General features: G+C 62.6%; 2 protein-coding genes across 10 annotated transcripts; one reads left to right on the top strand and one right to left on the bottom strand.

The window, feature by feature from the left end:
• Nucleotides 1–78: 78 nt before the first annotated feature.
• Nucleotides 79–7,306, top strand: SIGIRR (single Ig and TIR domain containing). 8 transcript variants are annotated; one of them, XM_033121314.1, is made up of 10 exons: nt 79–301; nt 3,334–3,492; nt 4,194–4,392; nt 4,846–4,979; nt 5,099–5,239; nt 5,626–5,769; nt 5,971–6,073; nt 6,140–6,290; nt 6,534–6,699; nt 7,001–7,306. In XM_033121314.1, the coding sequence occupies exons 2-10, from the start codon at nt 3,486–3,488 to the stop codon at nt 7,162–7,164; spliced, it is 1,209 nt and encodes a 402-aa protein (XP_032977205.1). In that variant the 5' UTR covers nt 79–301; nt 3,334–3,485; the 3' UTR covers nt 7,165–7,306. The 8 variants fall into 8 exon arrangements, with proteins under 8 accessions (XP_032977205.1, XP_032977206.1, XP_032977199.1 ...); XM_033121315.1 differs by having other exon boundaries at nt 83–301; nt 4,882–4,979; nt 6,510–6,699; XM_033121308.1 differs by having other exon boundaries at nt 108–301; nt 6,510–6,699.
• An 802-nt stretch (nt 7,307–8,108) lies between these two features.
• On the bottom strand, nt 8,109–17,625 carry PKP3 (plakophilin 3). 2 transcript variants are annotated; one of them, XM_033118831.1, is made up of 14 exons: nt 17,490–17,625; nt 15,816–16,011; nt 13,723–13,802; nt 12,979–13,589; nt 12,760–12,883; nt 11,448–11,652; nt 10,927–11,101; nt 10,370–10,487; nt 10,130–10,300; nt 9,873–10,058; nt 9,250–9,403; nt 8,868–9,060; nt 8,699–8,786; nt 8,111–8,487 (listed from the first exon to the last, which is right to left on the bottom strand). In XM_033118831.1, the coding sequence occupies exons 1-14, from the start codon at nt 17,568–17,570 to the stop codon at nt 8,452–8,454; spliced, it is 2,418 nt and encodes an 805-aa protein (XP_032974722.1). In that variant the 5' UTR covers nt 17,571–17,625; the 3' UTR covers nt 8,111–8,451. The 2 variants fall into 2 exon arrangements, with proteins under 2 accessions (XP_032974723.1, XP_032974722.1); XM_033118832.1 differs by lacking the exon at nt 17,490–17,625 and having other exon boundaries at nt 8,109–8,487; nt 15,816–16,192.
• Between the last annotated feature and the right edge of the window lie 2,185 nt (nt 17,626–19,810).

The following is a 19,810-nucleotide window of genomic DNA, read 5'->3' as shown; positions in this document are numbered from 1 at the left end:
CCTGGGGACAGTGAAATCAACAAGGAGTCCCCCGGTGAACAGAGCACGGAGACTCTACGGGCTGGTTGGGCCGGTTTGGCCTCTGCCCCCAGGTCTGCCGGCGGCAGCTACCGGGAGCTGAACCCAGGACAGCCTTGAGGCCAGCCTTCGGCGCAAAGCGGGACACTTGGGTCCGCCCTCGGCCCTGGCTGCTGGGCGGGGCTGCACCTGTTGCCGCCGCTGGGGCTGTCGCCACTGCGCACCTGGCCTAGGTGAGCCGCCACGCTCACGCGATCGCGCGAACCCCAGGTCTTGGCAGCAGGTGAGTGGCAGTCACAGCGCTGATCCACGGGGGTGAGTGGAGGACGCAGACTCCCAGGAGTCCGAACCAGGCCTGGAGCTTGGGGGCCCGGGGAGGGGAGGACCTTGCCCGGAGGAATCTCCGGGCCTTGGCAGGCGCGGTCCCGCAGGAAGTGGCTCGGAGTCAGGCCGGCTGCCCGCGTCGCCCGGAAGCCCGAGCTGGTCCGCGTCCCGGCCCCATGGGCCTTCGCGCTCCGCTCCGCCCGACGAGGGCAGTGGCTTCCTTGTGACCTTTGCACAGGAGAGAGAGGGGGAGTGCCGGGGCGTGAAGGGACTCCCACCAACGCCCCAAGCCCGGATCCCAAACCAGAGGCCTCCAAAGGCGGCGGGGGAGGCCGAGAAACGTTCGGGACCACGGCACACGGGTCGCCAGGCGGAGCTTGCGCCACCTGCGCGTGCCCGCCCTCGGTGCGCGCTCCCGCCTTCCGTGCGCGTCCCCGGCCTGCTAAGCGAGGTCTGCGCACCAGCCGACCCGCCCCCCGCGCGCGCCCCGACTATCCGCTCACGGCGCCTGGTTGTCGGGGGGGTAGTAAGGCCGGTCCCCACCCCGGAAGGCGGAGCGCAGGATGTGGGGTGTGTGGCGAAAGAGAAGCGGGCGTCGTGGGCTGGGGAGAGCGCGACGGAACCTCTTATGCACGTTCTTTCCTTCAGGAGAGACGTCCGGGGCGCAGAGGGCTGCGCACCCTAGATGTGGGGGAAACGCTCGGAGACTATGGGGTGCAGAACAGCAAAGCCGACGGCGAGGCAGGGGGCCGTCTGTGAGGCTCGGGGCTGCAGCCCCACCGCGCGGGGCTGAGGCTGGAGGAGCGGGGCTTTCTAGGGACCACGGGGTGTGGGGCTGAAGGTGCTGGGCGGTGCAGGGGGCGGGCTTGTATTCGGAAGGGCTGTTCGCTGGAGTGCCTGATGCGATGTGGGGTTTTCTGCTCCGCTTGGAGAGTGGGCCTGGGGGCGAGGGAGGGTGAGGGTGGACGTTAGCACAGGGAGGGTCACCCAGTCGTGGCTGGGAGCTGGTGGCACAGATGGGCACACAGCAGTGCATAGTATGTCAGGAGCTTTGAGAGTCAGCGAGGTTGGTGGAGGACAGGGGAGAGCTGGTGCGATGTTCCCGCCTGGGCGAGGCTGGTGGCTGACCACTGGAGGTAACTGCGCCTGGGGTGGGGGTGGGGGTGGGTTTTGGTCACAGGGAACCAGGAGGAGGGGCTAGTACCAGCTGTGGCCTGTCTCCAGGAGGCCTCATTCCAGTTCTGGGACCCTCACCCAAGGTTCTTGAGGACCATAGTGGGGTTGGCAGTGCTGGGACAAAGTGGGATTAGGATGTAGGGAAGCTAGCTGACTCAGTGAGGAGGCCCCATTGGTGGTCCTGTGGGGGGAGGGCAGGGACAGGGACTGCTTTCTATGGGCACTGATACCAGCCACCTGTTGCTGGGCGCAGAGTCCTAGGTTAGTCTGGGGGGTGAGGGGTGTTGGTGATGACAACTGGAAATGCTGGCTGATCCCCACCTGGCTCAGAGCAGAGGCCCTCTTCTTCCTTATCTGGAAAAGGCGGCACTGCCCTCCCACCCCAGCCTGAAACCAAGGTCCACATGATAACAAAGCCCACTTGTAACTGCAAGTTTGGGGGCTACACATGGGAGGTGGACAGGGAGGGGGCCAAACAGCCCTGCTCGAGGCCCCATTATTGGCAGGAGTTTCCACAGGACCCCTTTCACCCTAGCAGGTCAGAGGTCAGACACTCATCCGGGCTGCTCACTTAGGGAGGACAACAGGGAGACTCCCTCAGTTCCCTGGTGTGGCATTGTTTGGGGTGTGCAGGAAGCAGGCCACACTGCCCAGTGCAGGACAGCCCTGACTGGGGGTCTCCTTGCCAGGACCCCCTCACATTACCCTGGGCCCCAGCCCCTCCGCACCTCCCCTCACAATCCAGGTCTGGCCGTGGGAAGCACGGTGCCTGGTGGGCTGGGGCGGGCCCAGAGGAAGGAGCCCTTGACTCAGTTACAGGAAGAGCGGGGCAGGCGGGGCTGGTGGGGCAGGCGGAGCGAGAACCACCAACTGCCCGCCTGCCTGCAGGGAGGGGGGTGGGTGCCTGGGTGGGGTTTACGTTTAGGAGAGGATGTGACTGTAAGGCCAGGAAGCTACGGAAGGTTCAGATTAAAACACAAACAAAAGCCAGGTCCTCACCGTGCTTGGAGATGCGTCCAGAGCAGTCTTGGTGCTTGGAACTGGGCTGGGGGCCCCGCTGAGCAGAGTTTGCTCCCAAGCACACCTCAGTGACCAACATCCCATCAGGGAGGAAAAAGCCGGAACCAGGTGACTTTGTGCCCTCCCCCAGCGGCCCACTGCTATTATGGGCCTGTGTCCTCATCCTCTAACGCCTTTCCTGGCCTGAGGCCTGTCCTCGGAGTCCGGCCTGGCTGAGGGGAGACCCGCAACATGTGTGGCATATGTGTACACGTGTGTGCATTGTGTGTATGTGCCTGTGAGAGCATGAGGAACAACATGAGGCTGTGTGTGTGCCAGGGTGGGTGTGCGGTTCATTGTGTGGGGGAGGTGTGCAGAGGCTCGTGACTGTGTGCCCCTGGAGAACTGTTCCAAGTATGTGCTGTGTGTGCCAGCTGTGTGGACCAGTGATGCAGGTGTGGGAGTGTGCCTGTGTGCACCTGGGCCAAGGTGGGAGCTTAGTTCAGGCATGTGTGGAGAGGAGCTGGTGTGCAACAGACTGCAGAGGGAGGGTGGCACGGGAGGCCGCAGGAGAGGCCACCTCCTGGCCTCATGAAGGTCCCAGGGGTGTGGGCCCACTGTCCCACCCTGGGCCATCACGGTAGCCCTGGGGCAGTGAAGGTCAGCCAAGGGCCCCTCCCAGCCCTTGTGTAAGGTACTCAGAGTGATGCCGTGCTGGCATCCGAGAGGCAGCCAGTGCACAGTGCTGTCTTTGGCCAAAGTTACACGTTAACTCATCCTGTTCTTGTTTAACTTGCTCCCTGGGGATGGTGGCAGCCTCTGACCCATCCTGGCACCCTGACTGACCCACCACAAGGACAGAGAGTGAGTTCTGCCTGGCCCTTGGGGTCCAGTCTGCTTGGCTGAGGAGCCCGTGGAGCCAGGGGTGGCACCGTGCCCAGCCTGCCCGAGGAGGCCCTGGACAGACCATGGCAGGTAGATGGGTCAGAGAGGGATGGGCACGGGCCCCAGTGCCACCTGCACCTCACTGGCTCCAGGCTGCCATGTTGCCTGGGCTCTGCTCGCCCCTCCCCCATGGCCCGCAGTCCAAACCCCATGCTTAGGATGGGCCCTGAGCCCTCTCCTGCCCAAGGCCTCCAGACCAACTCGTGCGGGTGGATGCTGCTGGGGTCCCTGGGGGTGGGGCAAGGAGATGTGGGTTGCTGGGGGACCAGACCTCCCAGAGGATGGCTGTCTTCTCTGACTTCCTGATAGTGCTCCTCAGCCCGATTTTAAGATGAGAAAGTTTGGGTGTCAGGGAGGTGAGAAGTCTTGGCCATGGTCAGCAGGGATCCTGGAACCCCTGGCTCCTATCCCAGGTGTAAGGTGCTGGCATGCCCAGCACCCGAGTCCCCCAAACGACTGGTATCCACACTCGCTGCAGGCCTTCCAGAAGAGGGGGCAGCGCTGAGTGAGGGCTGCAGTGACTGGCTCCTTACGTGGAGCTCATGTTCTGGGTGGACGACCAGCCGTATGCTGGACCCTGTCCTCCGTGGGACTTGGGGAAGAACATGGTGTCTCCACCCACAACACATGCCCCTGGCTGTCCTGTGTTTTCCCTGGCCCACAGATCATCTGTGGACAGTGGCAGCCCGGCATCCTGGGCCTGGCTAACCCACTGGGTCTTCTTTCTGCAGGTGTCTGCGACAGGGCCCCCGACTTCCTCTCCCCTTCTGGAAACCAGGTCTTGGGGCCTGCCTTGGGCAGTGTGGCCAGCCTGAACTGCACAGCCTGGGTGGTCTCTGGGCCCCACTGTCCCCTGCCCTCAGTCCAGTGGCTAAAAGATGGGCTGCCGCTGAACAATGGAAGCCACTATGACCTCCATGAGGCCTCCTGGTAAGAGACCGGGCTGTCCAGGGCCAGTGACCACCCTGGATGTACCAATGGCCAGTGTCCTTTCATACCTACACCCTGGTCTGTAACCACCTGGACAGGGCTGGGAAGTGACTTGGGCAGAGTACCACTCTGGACACAGACTGAGGGTCAGTGACCTTAGGGACAGAGGGACCTTTGTAGACTGCCCAGGGCCATGGGTGCCTGCAGAGTCCTAAGGCCTGAATGAGGTACTAGCCAGAGGACCCCCAGGACCCGGGCCCAGGCTAGGGTGACTGTCGCTAAACAGACCCACACTCACTCCAGGTTCTGCCACTTCTCTTAGCGTATGGCCAGAGGGCTGCCCAGGAAGCTCAAATCTGTAGCCTCTCCGGGTGAATCCCAGACAAATGGGGCTCTGGGGCGTCCACAGATGCTCTTGGGCCCCAGGTGAGAGGGTGGGCCTGGTCTTCCCAGGGTCAAGGCCAACTTGTCAGAGGTGCTTGTGTCCAGTGTCCTGGGTATCAACCTGACCAGTGCTGAGGACTATGGGGCCTTCACCTGCTCGGTCCAGAATGTCAGCTCCTTCTCCTTCACTCTTTGGAGAGCTGGTGAGGGGGGTATACTGTGCTAGTGGGTAGCAGGGAGGCCTGGGGGAGGGGCCTGGGGCGCCTCTAGGCTGGAGGGTGCTGGGTGGGGGTACAGTGGCTGAGGTTGCAGCTGTCCCCAGGCCCGGTGAGCCACTTGGCTGCAGTGCTGGCCTCACTCCTGGTCCTGCTGGTCCTGCTTCTGGCCGCGCTGTTCTACGTGAAGTGTCGACTCAACGTGCTACTCTGGTACCAGGACACGTACGGGGAGGTGGAGGTTAACGGTGCGTGCAGTGGGTGAATGGGACAGGTGTCAGCCACCGGCCTTCCCTAGGCTCAGCCTGGGGGGTGGGGGGATAAGGAGGCATCAGCCCTGGAGAACTCCAGTGAGCACACATTCCAGGAAAGGCGGACTCCATGCAACCCAGGAGGGCACAGAGCCAGGGTCGGCAGAAAGGGGGCAGGCGGCCTGTATCCTGGGACCGGGTTCCACCTGGAGTCCTAGACTGGGGAGAGGACTAGGTGTGGCCTGGAGGCGGGGTGTGCGTCTGGGGGGCGGGCCTGGGCTCTGTACGCACGTCTGGAGAGGGCAGAGGACCCCAGAGGACAGCGCCTGTAGGTGGCGGCCCGGGCCTGGAAAACGGCTGCGCTGACTCGCCGCTGTCCGCAGACGGGAAGCTCTACGACGCCTACGTCTCCTACAGCGACAGCCCTGAGGATCGGAAGTTCGTGAACTTCATCCTGAAGCCGCAGCTGGAGCGGCGTCGGGGCTACAAGCTCTTCCTGGACGACCGCGACCTCTTGCCGCGTGCAGGTACCACGTGTCCCGCCCCGTCCCGCCCTCCCCGGGCCCAAACCCCGCCCCTAGAACCCCCGTCTCATCTGACCCCACCTCTTCTCGCGCCCCGCCCCTGTGGCCCCTCTCTGGGCCCCGCCTCCGTCTCGGGTCCAGCCCCCGCCCTCCTTGTCCCGCCCCCCGTCGGGCCCCGCCCCCGCCAATGCCCGGTTCCCGCAGAGCCCTCTGCAGACCTGCTAGTGAACTTGAGCCGCTGCCGGCGTCTCATCGTGGTGCTGTCGGACGCCTTCCTCAGCCGGGCCTGGTGCAGCCACAGCTTTCGGTAGGTCCCGTGCGGGGTTCGGGGGTGGGGGGACAGCCGCACCCACTGACAGCCCCGCCCCCGCAGGGAGGGCCTGTGCCGGCTGCTGGAGCTCACGCGCAGACCCATCTTCATCACCTTTGAGGGCCAGCGGCGCGATCCCGCGCACCCTGCGCTGCACCTGCTGCGTCAGCACCGCCACCTGGTGACCCTGCTGCGCTGGAAGCCCGGCTCCGTGGTGTGGAGGGTGGTGCGGGATCTGGGGCAGGGCGGGTCCTGTGGCGTGGTACCCTGAGAAAGGGCCTCCTTTGAGGTTCCGGGAGCCAGTGAACGTGCACTGCCAGGTGTGCTCCTTGGGGCCAGTTGACCGTGGGGGCTGAGGGGGGGCTACTAGTGTTTACATCCCCGCGGGTCCCCGTGTGTTCACACACGCTGACTGCCTCACCCTGGCCCCTAGACACCTTCCTCCGATTTTTGGAAGGAGCTCCAGTTGGCACTGCCCCGGAAGGTGCAGTACAAAGCGATGGAAGGGGACCCCCAGACCCGCCTGCAGGATGACAAGGACCCTATGCTGGTTGTGCGAGGCCGCCTTCCAGAGGGTGGTACCCTGGACCCAGAGCTCGACCCCGACCCCGAGGGGGACCTGGGTATGCCCACCTGGGCCCACCCTTGACCCTGAAAAACAGCCAGGCTGGAGGGGGGCTGACAGGGTGGAAGAGCCCAGAAACGGGCCCACGTGGCTGGGACTCCTCCCTGCTGTTGGTGGATGGGCTTGACCCCCCAGGACCCCCTCACTACCCCTTTCCCAGAGGCGCTTAGGCCTCAGGCCTGCCTGAGAGCCTCCAGGACGGCAACTGTCACCGCCCAGGAGGGTGAGCAGGGAGTGAGCCCAGCAGAAGGCCGGCTGTGGGCAGCCCAGCTTCAAGCTTGGTGGTCCCCCCTCCCCAGGTGTCCGAGGGCCTGTCTTTGGGAAGCCATCAGCTCCACCATGTGCAACTGGGGTCTCGCTCGGAGAGGGCCGGGTTAGCGAGGTGGACGTCTCGGACCTTGGCTCCCGCAACTACAGCGCCCGCACGGACTTCTACTGCCTGGTGTCCAAGGACGACATGTAGCCCCCTCCCCCCACCTGTGCCAGAGCCACAGGATGCCAGGGACAGCTGAGAGTGGGACCTGGAGCCCAGCCTGCCTGCAGCCCTGGGACCCTTGGGGAAGAGGAGTGGTCCTTCCTTGTGCCAGAAAATAAAGTCGTTTTGGATCCTGCCTGGGCCTCAGTCTCCTCTCCTGGGTCAGAAAGAGGGTATGCAGTGTCCTGGGTGGGGCACCCCTCCCTCACTTCCATCTCAGGGCCCTTGACCCCTCTCTCTTCTCGTCCCCACAGCCACCTTGTCACCAAATTTGGCTGTCCACTCAAACTCTCCTTCTCTCCATCCTGATCCAGCTCAGGCATGTCTCTTGCCATAGCCTCCTTAGGTGTCCTTGCTAAGGGTCGTGGCTGTCCCCAGCCCCCCACTGATCCAGACAGGTCCTTGGGTGAGTCCCCTTAGAGACTTCAGGTTCTGAGTTTTGTAGAAGCCCTTTGTTGTGAAAATATCAGTGGGGGCTTCACAGCCAAGTGGCCTGGTTCTGTGAGATGGGGGAGGGGTCTCAGAATCTACTGGATCCCAAGCCTCAGAAGGACAGTGTAACAGGCCCTGGTCAGAGCACCATCAGCCCAGGGGGGCAGGGCAAAGAGGTGTTGGGTGCATTTGTCACATGAGCACAGCCCAGCGAGCAGCACCAAAGGCCAGGGGGGTCACATCACAGCTGTCTCAGGAGCGGTCAGTCCTGTGCACAAAGGCCCCAGCTCTGCTGCATCTGTGCCTCGGGTGGCACCGAGGCCTCTACTGTGTGCCCCATCTCCTCTACTCTGGGCCAGCTCTCTCCTCATGGACACTTCCTCCTCCCTGACCTAGAGAGGCCTGTGTGAGCCCAGGGGCAGGCGTGGTTGTGGTTGGGGACATTGTGGAGTCCCCGGGGGTCAGGCCAGCCAAAGAAGCATGTGGGGCTGTGGCTGCTGTGTTCACGATCACCTTTATTCTCAGCACTGGCTATTCTGAGGCACTGCTGGCCCTGGCCAGCCCCACCTCTACCAATGTGACCTGGTCACCACCCCATGCACCAGAGCAGCCTCAAGCCCTGCCCTTCTCCCTGCCCTGCAGAAGCCCAGTCCCCAGCTGCAAGCCCCCATCCCATGTTCTCTCCCTGGTGACCCAGGCCCTTCAAAGTTGTACGCAAGGCTCCTAGGAGCTGCTCCTGGGACATCAGCCTTCTCCTTCAGGCTGGCCGACAAGCAGCTCGGTGCTGAGCCGTCCCTCTGAGGCTGGGCCGAGTCGTACTCTCCTCCTCCAGGAAGGCCTCGCCTACAGGCCCAGGAAGTCCTCCTTTCGATAGCCCTTCTGCAGTGGAGGGGGCTGAGTGAGAGGGTCCTCCGGCCAGCCTGCTTCCCACCCCGCCCGCCCTAGGGTGCTGGCGTGGACCCTGGTCTCCTTGTTCCAGTTTCCCTCCCCCCGGGTCTCCTGCTCTGCATGGTTTCCGAGTCCCTCCCCCATGTCCTTCCCCCAGGTCCCCAGCCCATGACCCTCTCTGCCCTGGATTGTCGGAACATACCGCGCGGAAATCTCGGTGGAGCTTGTTGTACTGCCACAGATTGGCCAAGAGGCTGGAGGCCGCCCGGGAGGACTTCTCACTGTCAGGGCTTGGGGGACAGGGGCAGGGATCAGCAGGGGAAGGCATTGCCAGAAGGCGGGGGGGGGGTCAGGCCGTGGGGAGCCCTCACCTGTCCCGCTTCTTCTTGATGAAGACCAGTTTGCGGAGCCCGTCGAAGTAGAGCAGGTCTCGGGCGGCGATGGGGCTGACCACCACCAGGTTGTTGAGCACAGCTATGATGTTCACCAGCACGTCAGCTGGGGCAGACTTCTCACCCACACTGCCCGGCAGCTTCTCGATCAGGTGACTCACTACCTTGGTGGCTGCAGAGGCCAGGAGGTCAGTGTCAGCCCCACTCCCAGCCCCAGGGAGCTGGCATGCCTGCCTGTCTGTCCACCCAGCTCCAGCTGGCCAGAAGCCAGCCCAGCTGGCCAGCAATAAAGACCAAATCCAGGGGTGAGCCCGCCTGGCGGGGAGAGGGCAGAGCCCGGGCTGCAGGACACCTGACTCACACATCTCGTCCTTGTTCCTGGCATTCCGAGACAGGTTTCGGATGAGGCCGGTCAGTGAGCGCAGCTGGTGGTGGTCAGCCGTCCGAACACGGTCCAACAGAGGGTTCAGTATACGCTCCTGCTCCAGAGCCAGGCGGCTGAGCACTCCTGCCCACTGCAAGTGGGAGAGGGCTGCTGAAAACAGGTCAGGTGCCAAAGCACCCTCTCTGCGTGCGTCCTCAGTGGGGAAACTGGGGCACGACTGGCCTCTCTCTGCCTCTGCACCCCAGTCAGAAGCCTCACCAAACCTGACTCTGGCCAGAGCGCACCCTCCCCCCCAGCTCAGACCTCCCAGGGCCCTGTCCTTAAACCCAGTGCAGAACCTGAAATCTCAGGGCCCCAGGCCTGTCCCATCTGGGACGCTGACCTCCGCTCCTCGCTGCTCCCATGCATCCACTCCTTTCTCGTCCCTCCTGCCCAGCTCAGAGGCTACCACTCTCTGGTCCTCTGATGTGCTGGCTCATCCATGAGTTTGCATTTGTCCCACTGTCTCTCCCCCAACAGACAGTAAACTCCTGCAGCAGGGGCTCCCGTCCCCATTCACCCGTGTGACCGCAGCACGTGACCAGGTGTGGCCCTCTCACCCTGCGATCGCCGGCGGTGATGTTCTGCAGGGCCCCGGCAGCCGCCTCCGTGGTGTGCCGGTTGAGCTCACAGCGCTGCAGCAGGCGGTTGTACAGGCCCACGATCTGGGGGCTCCACAGCCACTCCATGCCTTTGGGATCCTTAGACACCTCCGCAAAGGTGAGGGCATCGGCCGTGAGGGGTAGCTGGGCGGAGGGTGCGAGGGTCAGCCAGGGTCAGGCCGGCCCCTGCTCCCGCCGCCCAGGCCGGTGCCCACCTCTCGGAGCCGCCGGCTCTGCGGCGTGAAGCAGCCCACCACCTCGCCCGGTGGCGCCCCGGCCACATCCCTGCGGCCCCGGCCCTCCAGCCGCTGCAGGGCGGACGGCGGCATCTCGTCATACAGGCGGTAGGACAGGTTCCTCAGCACGCACACTGCGTTCTCCACGCTCTGCGGAGGGAGGGCTGCGTCAGAACAGGCCGCACCCCCCAAGCCCCTCCCGCACCTGACGGCCCTCACCTTGTCCTCACACTTGCCCACGTCAAGGGCGTGGTTAATGTAGGTGACCAAGGCGTCCACCAGCCCGTGGCACTCGCGCATCTTTTGGCGAGTGGCCTGGGACGCCGAGCTGAGGTTCCTGTGGGTGGAGGCAGATCAGAGACCCCCACAGGGACCCCGGGGAAAAGCCCACCCCCACGGGGACGGGAACCCAAGGGCTGAGGTCCTTCGGTGCCCCTCCCCTGCTTCCCCTGAGGTCCCTGCTGGACACTGCTGGCCCTGGTCCCATTGCATGACCATCTCCATCCAGTCCTGGAAGATGGACAACCCGAGGAGGTTGTAAAAGTCAGACCGTGTCTCTAATTTAATGAAACCTGAATCTGCAGCCCCCAGAGCCTCTCGATGTCAAACTGGAGGCAATACCTGGCGACTTGTCCCACTCCTGCATCAGCACCCATGCCTTGCTTGGTCTGTCCACTTCTCCCAGCCCCCTCGCTGGCTCTGCCTTGTCATTCAGATGTCCCTGGCACCCGCACTTTCATTCACCATGGCCGTGGTCTGGCCGCTGCCCAGCGCACCTGAGAAAGCCTGTGGCATTGTAGAAGATCTCGGCCTCAGAGGCGTTCTGCTGTATGAGGGGTGGCCCCCCGGCCCCCGAGAGGGGACTCAGCACCAGGTCTGTGAGCTGCTCCAGCGTGTCTCGGGCCAGGCGGTCCTTTAGGTGGTCGCTGGAGGACAGGTTCCACAGGATCCCTGAGGCAGGCGGGCCGAGGCCGTGGTCAGGACAGCCCACCGACCCCCCTCTGGCTCTTCTGGGGATGGTGGGAGGAGGTACCTAACCTCTCCCAGGGCTCCACCTGACACTGTGAGCCTCACCCAGAACCCCGCTGGGGAAAGGCAGAGTGTGACCCGCAGGGTCATGGGGCTGCAGTGGAGCCTGGGTACGTGGGCCCCAGGTACTGGAGGCCGGCCCCAAGAGTCGTGATGGGGATCAAGGAAAGAGACGGCACAGGGAGGGACAAACACAGAGACAGAGAGGAAAGGGACAGAAAGGCAGAGCAAAGGAATGGGGATGGCAGGGGACAGGCAGGACTGGCACCTGTGACGTTCTTGCGAAGCTCGTCATCCTGTTCGCGCAGTGTCCGCAGCAGCTCGAAGATGCCATTCTCCTCCACCAATGCCAGCTTGTTGTCCGCGTTGTCATAGATGAGGTTACGCATGGCGCCCGTGGCGTGGCGCTGCACCTCCTGGTTGGCGTGGTTGAAGAGCTTCACCAGCCGGGGCACAGCCAGGAGGCTGCGGGCCTGCCAACACAGGCATGTGGCGTGAGCACAGGTGTGCAGTGTGCAGGTGTGCACAGGTTGTGCACAGGTGTGTGCAGGTGTGCAAATGTATACAGATGTGTGCAGGTGTATGCAGGTATATATACAGAGGGTGCCAAAAAAAGGTATACACATTTTAAGAAAGGAAAATACTATATTAAAATTGTAATACTCAATATATACTGATACCAAAAGATGAATACAAGTCACATTTGACTTCTGCAATTACAAGAGGTGCTCAAAGTGGTTACCATCAGCCACTGTAATTTTAATACAGCTTTTTCCTTTCTTAAAATGTATATACATGTTTTTGGCACCCTCTATATATATACCTGCATACATCTGTATATATCTGCACACCTCTGCACACACCTGCATACTTCTATACCGGAGGTGACAAAAAAAAATATATACAAGTGGACGCTTTGGTCAACATTGCTCAAGCAGTAGTTCGCCGTAATCCGAAGTGTCTGGATGCTGATGGGAACCACTTTGAGCACCTCTTATAAATGCAGAAGTCAAACGTGACTTGTGTTCATCTTTTGTTACTGGTATATATTGAGTATTACAATTTTAATAGTTTTCCTTTCTTAAAATGTGTATACATGTTTTTGGCACCCTCTGTAAATGTGTGCAAGTGTATACAAATGTATGCAGCTGTGTGCAGAGATATGTAGGTGTGTGCAGAGGTGTGTGGGTATTTATAGATATGTGCAGGTGTATACAGATGTGTGCAGGTGTGCAGGTGTGTGCAGAGGTGTGCAGATATATGCAGATGTGTGCAGCTGTGTGGGTATTTATAGATGTGTGCAGATGTATTCAGATGTGTGCAGGTGTGTGGAGGTATATATAGATGTGTGCAGAAGTATGCAGGTATGTACAGAGGTGTGCAGATATTTATAGATGTGTGCAGGTGTATACAGATGTATGCAAACCATTCCCTGCCCCCTGTCCTCGGCATAGAAGGCTCTGGGCAGGATGGGGTCTGCTCTGTCAGCTGGGGGATCAGGGAGGGGTGGTCAGGGACCAGAGGTCAGGAAGGGGTGAGGGCCAATCAGGTGGCCAGCAGGGGTATCACAAGGCAGTCACCTGCTTCTTGGCCATTGCGTCGCTGTAGCACTTGTGCTGGATGTAGGCTGCTCCCAACACCTGCAGGTTGGGGTCTGAGGCCATGAGGTACTTAACTGCTGACGGCAGGTCAATGTCGTCGAAGCTGCAGAGGCAGGGGTCCAAGGTCAGGCTGACCCTGGAGCTGGGTCAGGGCCCTGGCAGAACCCCATCCCCCACGCCGAGCCAGGCCAAGCTCACCCGCTGCTGAGTCTCTGCAGGGTGCGGTGGCCGCTGTAGCTGTCCAGCCCACGCACATCCGGCAGGTGGCCAGAGTCACCCAGGCTGAGGCTGAGGCTGCGCACGGATGGCGCTCGGGTCACGGGCTCCAGCATGCCCCCCGGCATCACCCCAGCTCCCCCACGGCTGCGGTGGCTGCTCTGGAACCGCTGCAGGGTCCGCATGGCGGGAGCACGGATGGTGCGGATGGGCGGCCCCTCAGCGGCCTCCGGCCAGTCCAGGCCCCCTGCCCGGCCAGAACTGGAGCTGGCCTGGCGCTCGTAGGTGGTGGCAGGCTCCAGATGCTCTGACAGCACACTGCAGTGGTCATCCAGGCCCCCGGTCCCCAGCCGCAGTGAGCGTAGGGACAAGGTGTCATAGTCCACCCGGCTCCCTATGCCGCAGCGCTCGTGGAAGGACACAGGCCGGGGGGGGATGGGTAGGGCGGGCTGGGCTCCCCCGTATCCCACAGCCCCAAAGGCACTGCCCCCATTGTGGGCAGAGCTCAGCCTCCGACTGCAGCTCAAGTCCACAGCTGAACGGGAAGACCAGGAGGCTGGGCTGTAGGTGGGCTTGGCGATGGGCCGGAAGGTCTGTGGGCAGGACAGGAAGCGAGTGAGGGGGTGCCGGGGTCATCCCTGATCCTGGAGCCCCCAGCCTCCCCCAAAACCTCCCCCATGTGACCGCAGAGCCCAGACTCTCCTGGCTGGAGCAGGTGTCACTCACCGAGGTGCTGTCCCCACTCAGGCCCTGGGAGCGTGAGCTGAAACCAGTCTGTAGGGTGTGGTACTGGCCGCGGAACGCACCTGTGGACAGGGATAGTGGTAGCCTGGCCAGGCCAGATGGCCAAACACTGGCCTCCTGCCTGCCATTCTCGATCCTGGTCCCTGCTACTGCCTTGTCTGTCTCTGTTGATGTCAGCCCTAGTGTCCCTCTCCCACAGCCCCCTGCTCCTCCAGCTATGCAAGGGGACACATGTGCTCACCCCGATGACCTCCCAGGCCCCTGGGCAATGAGCCAGGGACTCCTGCATCAGGTCTCCACTCCCTGCCAGGGCAGTGTCTGGCCCCCTCCCCCAGGAAGCCACGCTGACCGCCTGGGAGCCCATCCTGTGCTGTGGTCACATGGGAGGGGGCCTTTGCTCACCGAGGACAGTCTCCCTGGACCACTCTGCCCTGAGGGGCAGTCCCCTGTCCCACCTGGCAGAGCCACACCAGCCACCCCCTCCAGCCACACACACAAACGGAATGCACTGGCGTGGCCCAGCTCCGTGGTGAGTGGACAGAGGTGGAGAAATAGGGAGACGAGGGTGGGCTGGCCTGGTTGTTGGAAGGATGGGTGGAGGGTGGGACACACAGACTGGTGGGTGAAGGGACAGTTAAGGAGGGAAGATGGAGGGTCAGATGGATGGTGGACAGATAACTGGGTGATACGGGGTAGACAGACAGGTGGGTGGGTTATGGTTGGTCAGAGGGACGGCTGGACAGACAATGGGTACATAACAGGTAAAGGCCAAACCAAGGCAAAGCAGTGGGACAGATGGGTGGGGTAGGCACCCAGGTGATGCCAGGGTCCCTGCTGGGGCCACTCCTGTGGGGACAAAGATTCACATCTCCCCAGAAGGCCGGGCAGAGCAGCTCGGCTAAAAGGACTCAGGGTGGGGTGAAGGGAAGGGCCCCCCCAGCCTCTGCCCCAGACCCACCCTGCTTAATGAGGCTTCTGGGCAGGGGCTATTAACCCTTTGACGCTACTGAGGCTCAGCCTGAGCGGCACGCCCCCACCCCAAATTATAACTTCCTCCCCTAATTGGCAGGGTAGCCAGAGTGGTAATTAACCCCTCCCTGTCCATCCACCACCCCATGACCCCTAGGCGCCAACTAGGCGATCAGCAAGACTGAGGCCCGGCAGGGAGGACCCAGGAATCCAGGCTGGGGGCCCTGGCATCCCTAGGCTGGCTGCCCCTCAGTCCAATGTGAAGCACTGTGGACTGGGGTCTCAGCCACCATCCTGGGAGGTTCATCTTACTGTCTAACCTTGATCTCTGTTACTGTGGCCTGGCAAGGGAGGAAGTGGCATTAACACTCATGCACACACAAGTACACACACTCACATGCGTGCATATACCCACACACACCAGTGGAGCCAGGGTTCCTGCACAGGGCAGTCGGCCTGGCACTGAGGGGCCCTCCCCCACCCGCTGTTCTCACACACTATCTGGGTCACTCTAGCGGGACCTCCCCTGCAATTCCGCAGGGGACCCTGGTCAGATGGGCAGGCGGGTGGCAGGAGGGTGGCTGTCGTCCAGGATTCCCAGACCCCGCCCCTCACGTTCCTGTCTGCTCATTCCCGTGGGGCGTGGGGGTGGGGAGGGACGCTGGAGTCTGGGCGTCTGTGTCTCACTGGGACTGACGGGTGTGTCTGCCTGTCTCTGGGACTGTGTGTGAGCCTGTGTCATGTGGGACCGGACGTGTGCATGTTCCGGGTTGGCCACCAGAGATGGGCCTGGCTGGCCCGCCATGTGCCCGCCATTTCGGGGGCTCAGGGCTGAGGGGACAGGTGGGCCCAGCCAGGCTCAGCCAGGAGGACCTTGGGGTCCCTGTGGGGTGGTGGGAGGCCCCACCCTGGCTTCTCCCACTCCCGGTGGGGCGGGGCGGGGCGGGTGACTCACTATAGGCCTTGGTGAGTCAGGGCTGAACCCCCTGAGCCATCCACACTGCGGCCTCTGGCCCTCGCACCACCACACCCACTGAGGCCACCTCTGCCCACCACCGCCGTCCCCACTGTCCCGCCCAGCGCCCACCCTGCCCACACCCGCCTACCTCTGGCTGTCCCAGAGACCCCGTCATGCTCAGCTGTCCCGTTGTGCCTCGGCTGCTGGCCCAGCTGCAGGAGGCGGGCTCGGACCTGCTCCTGGACTCGGGCAGCTCGCAGACGCTCGGCTTCCGGCCCCTCTGTGCCCCGGCGGTCCAGCTGCAGGTCCGAGGGCAGCGCCAGGGAGCACACGCCAGCCTCCGGCTGCAGGGCCGACAGCAGGAAGTTACCGTCCTGCATGGCGGCAGGCGCGTGGGGCTGAGGCCGCCTGGCCTGGGTCGCTGCGGCTGCCTCCAGCCTGAACTGTCTTCACTGACTCTTCCTGCGGCCCCAGAAGTCCCCTCCTGGCTGGCCTCGCCCAGAGCCTAGAGCTGCCAGGTGACTGAGGCCTGCCCAGCCCTGGGGGCGGGGACACCTGGGCCAGGTGGGAGGGAGGGGCCACGGCATGCTTAAGGTGGAATTTGGGCGAAAGAACAGGCCGCATGGCCTGCCTTTCTTCAGTCTGTCCCAGGACAGGGCAGCAGGGGTCCGGGCCCATCTTTGTTCCCAGCCTGTAAAGGCCACACCGGGCCCTTTGGAGCAGGGGTGGGCTAACCAGGCCTCACTGTCCTATAGTCAGCCACTTCCTGAAGTCTGAAGGGGAAGGGTTCTTCCTCTCTGGGGGCTGTGGATTCTAGGGGGTTGCAGCTCCAGGGGCCCATCCCTGAGGCAGGGTCCTTATCAAGAGCCACTTTAAGGGTCAGGGGTCAGTGCTAAGGGTCAGGGCTGAGGACAAAGGGCTGAGCGGGGAGCTTTAAGGTGGAACGGGGCCCTATGGAGCCCTTGATTTGGTCCTTGGTGCCTGCAAGACCCCAGAAGCTCACCCCCTAGGGTATGACCCTTTAGACCTCAAGCCTGAAGACCCTGGAAGTGGCCTCTGCAGAGGTCTGGAAGGGCTGGCTGGGCTCTCTCTGGCACCCCTCCCAAGCTCCTGCCCCCCCCAGGCCATGGGGGTGGGAAGCCTTCCCAGCACGTGAGTCAGGGCTCACCAGGGCTGTGAGGGGACTGGGGCAGGCAGAGCTGCCCCAGGGGCTTGACTCAGAGGGGGCCCCCTCCTGAGCTGGTGAGGCAGGAGCTGGGTGTTGGGGGAGAGCCCAGGAGTCCGGAAAGCAGGGACTAAGGGGTGCTGGAGCCGGGGGTGGAGGGTGAGGGAGAGGCCCAGGCTTGCCCCAGAAGGTCTCCCGGAGCCCCTCCCCCAGCTGGGCCTGCATGCTCTGGGCCTCCTGGGTAGGCCTGGTAGGCCTGGTGTGGATGCAGGAGAGAGACCCCTGGTAGACTGAGTGGGGCTGAGCGGTGAGCCCAGGAGGGCTGGAGGGGTGGGGGACTCGTGTACCTTCTGGGTTCCCTTCTGAAAGTCACCCGTGGGCCACCCTCACAGCCTGCTCTCTCCCTACCGCCTGCCTCCAGGCCTTTCTCCCACGGTTGGTCCTACACCCACAGCCCTTTCCCCTTCCCCTGATTACAAGTGCCTTAACCTGGCGTCAGTCCTGGCAGGGACCTGGTCTCAGGTGGGAATGGGGGGAGGGGTGGCCTGGGGTGAGGAAGGAGTGGGGTCAGTGTGGGGAGGAGGGGGTTGAGGGGTGGAAATCAGAGGTCAGGGTGAAGCCTGGGCTGGAGGGGGTGGTGCCCGGGTGGAGACCTACCCCGTTGGTGGTCGGGACACTGGGGACCCCGTAGCTCATCCTGGAGGTCACTGCTGCCTGCTGAGGGGTCCTGGGCTCCATCCCAGGCACAGTGAGTTCATCCAGGAAGGTGTCTCACTGCGGACAAACAACTGTGGGGGCACCTGAGGGCGGGGTGGGAACGCCCGAACACCCAGCTCATCAGACCGGTCGCTTCCCTGGGAGACGGGTTTTGTGTGGAAAAATCCTGGGAGACAAGTTTGTGCGGTGCTGAGCGAGCCTGGAGGTGCCGCCTGGCCCAGGGCCTGGGACCTACCCGCCCTTCACTGGGGGTCCACCTGGGGTGCACCTGGGCCCTCGGTGGCCAGCCCTGGCACATGGTTGAGGACAGGCTACAGGCCCGGGTCTAGCAGGCTTGTGGGGAGGCCCCACGTGGGGGTGTTTTGGTGAGGTAGCAGCCATGGGAGGGAGAGGAGGCCTGGGGGAGCAGTTTTCAGTAGCCTGCAGGGTCCCCAGGGCCAGTTGTGGAGCTTCCCCTCTCCTGTCGGCAGGGAGGGCTGTGGGTGCCCTAAACCTGTGATGAGCGTCCTCAAGGACAGGGGGGCCCCTCCCCGTGGTGGACCTCCTGCCCAGTGTCCCAGGAATGCCTGGGATCCAGGACGCACTTCCTCTGACTGCTGCAGGGGCAGTGTGAGCACCGTGGCCTGGACCTGAGCCCACTGCTCTCAATCCGAGTCACAGCTGGACTGACCCCCCCCAACAGGATCACCGGCTTTCTGCTCCTCCCTCCTCTCCCTAGATCCAGTGTGTGGAGAGGGGGCTGGAGGATTCAGCAAGGCTTGCTGGTGGGTTTCCTGGAGGAGGCAGGTCTGCAGCAGAGGGAGCAGGATCACCCTGGGAGCTTAGAAGACAAACGGTAGGGCCCTTAGTGAGGCAGGGCCTGGGAATCTGCATTTAACCCTCCAGGTGGCTTTGGAGCACCATCTGGGTGAGAATCTGGAACCCCAGGGCCTCTGAGGGTGAGTGAGCGACTCTGTTATTGGGGGGAGCTTGAACTCTGCCCTGGGGAGTCCAAAGGGATAGGGAGGCCCGAGAAGGGGAGGTTGGCATTTACACCCCTCTATCTTACTGGGCCTAATGGATGGGCTGCAGTGCCTCCCAAAGGAGGGGACACCCCAAGCGGCTGTTAAAAATGTCTCTGGGGCCAGCCCAGTGGCTCAGGCGGTTAGAACTCCATTCTCCTAACTCCAAAGGCTGCTGGTTGGATTCCCACATGGGCCAGTGGGCTCTCAACCACAAGGTTGCCTGTTCAATTCCCTGAGTCCCGCAAGGGATGGTGGGCAGCGCCCCCTGCAACTAAGATTGAACATGGCACCTTGAGCTGAGCTGACTCCAGATGGCTCAGTTGGTTGGAGTACATCCTCTCAACCACAAAGTTGCCAGTTCGATTCCTCCAGTTGAGGTGGGCTGCGCCCCCTGCAACTAGAAAAAGGGCAACTGGACCTGGAGCTGAGCTGCGCCCTCCACAACTAAGACTGAAAGGACAACAACTTGACTTGGAAAAAAGTCCTGGAAGTACACACAGTTCCCCAATAAAGTCCTGTTCCCCTTCCCCAATAAAATCTTTAAAAAAAAAAAGTCTCTGAAAGAGGGGTTGGGGATAAAGAGTTGGAGGCTGAGGAATGGGAAGCTTCAGGGCCCAGGGCCCAAGTTGGGGAGAGACAAAAAGAGCGGGCTTAGGGGACCTTGTCTGGGGAAGGGACACAGAGGGCACCTCCACACTGTCGTGGTCGGGAGCCTGGAGGGGCCTATTAGGAGCAGAAGATGGGGGAAACAACTCGATGATGTTAACAGCAAAATAATATTCAAAACAAAATTCAGAAGCGCGCTGGAGCACCGAGAACTAGACGCCGGGGGGCCACACAGCCTGCAGAAGTGGAGCTAGAACCACGCAGCTCCCGCACAAGTTGCGGGACCAAGTGTGGGGGCCAACTCGCCGGCGAAGAGGCCCCCAGGGGCGCGGGACTTGCGGCCTCTCAGCTCCAGCCCCGCCCGTCGGCACTTCGTGCCGCGCCCACGCTCACGACTCTTCCTCCTTCTGACGGTCTTGGGCTCCCGCCAAGTCCAGCCCTGTGCCCGCCTCCTCCACGGAGCAGAGCCTACCTGGATTTGCGCCGGTGGCCCCGCCCCTAATCCTCGGGGAGTCTGGGTGGGACAAACACGACCTCCTTCCATTCACCTCCCGCCTGGCACCTGTGACGTAGAAGGGATACTGGTCCCAGAGAGCCGGGTGGTACCTTTCATCCACATCCCCACTCTCCCCCCACACCCCCACACACACC

Source organism: Rhinolophus ferrumequinum, chromosome 11 (assembly GCF_004115265.2).
Source record: "Rhinolophus ferrumequinum isolate MPI-CBG mRhiFer1 chromosome 11, mRhiFer1_v1.p, whole genome shotgun sequence".
Taxonomy (NCBI): Eukaryota; Metazoa; Chordata; class Mammalia; order Chiroptera; family Rhinolophidae; genus Rhinolophus; species Rhinolophus ferrumequinum.
This window is presented reverse-complemented; position numbering and strand designations above follow the sequence as displayed.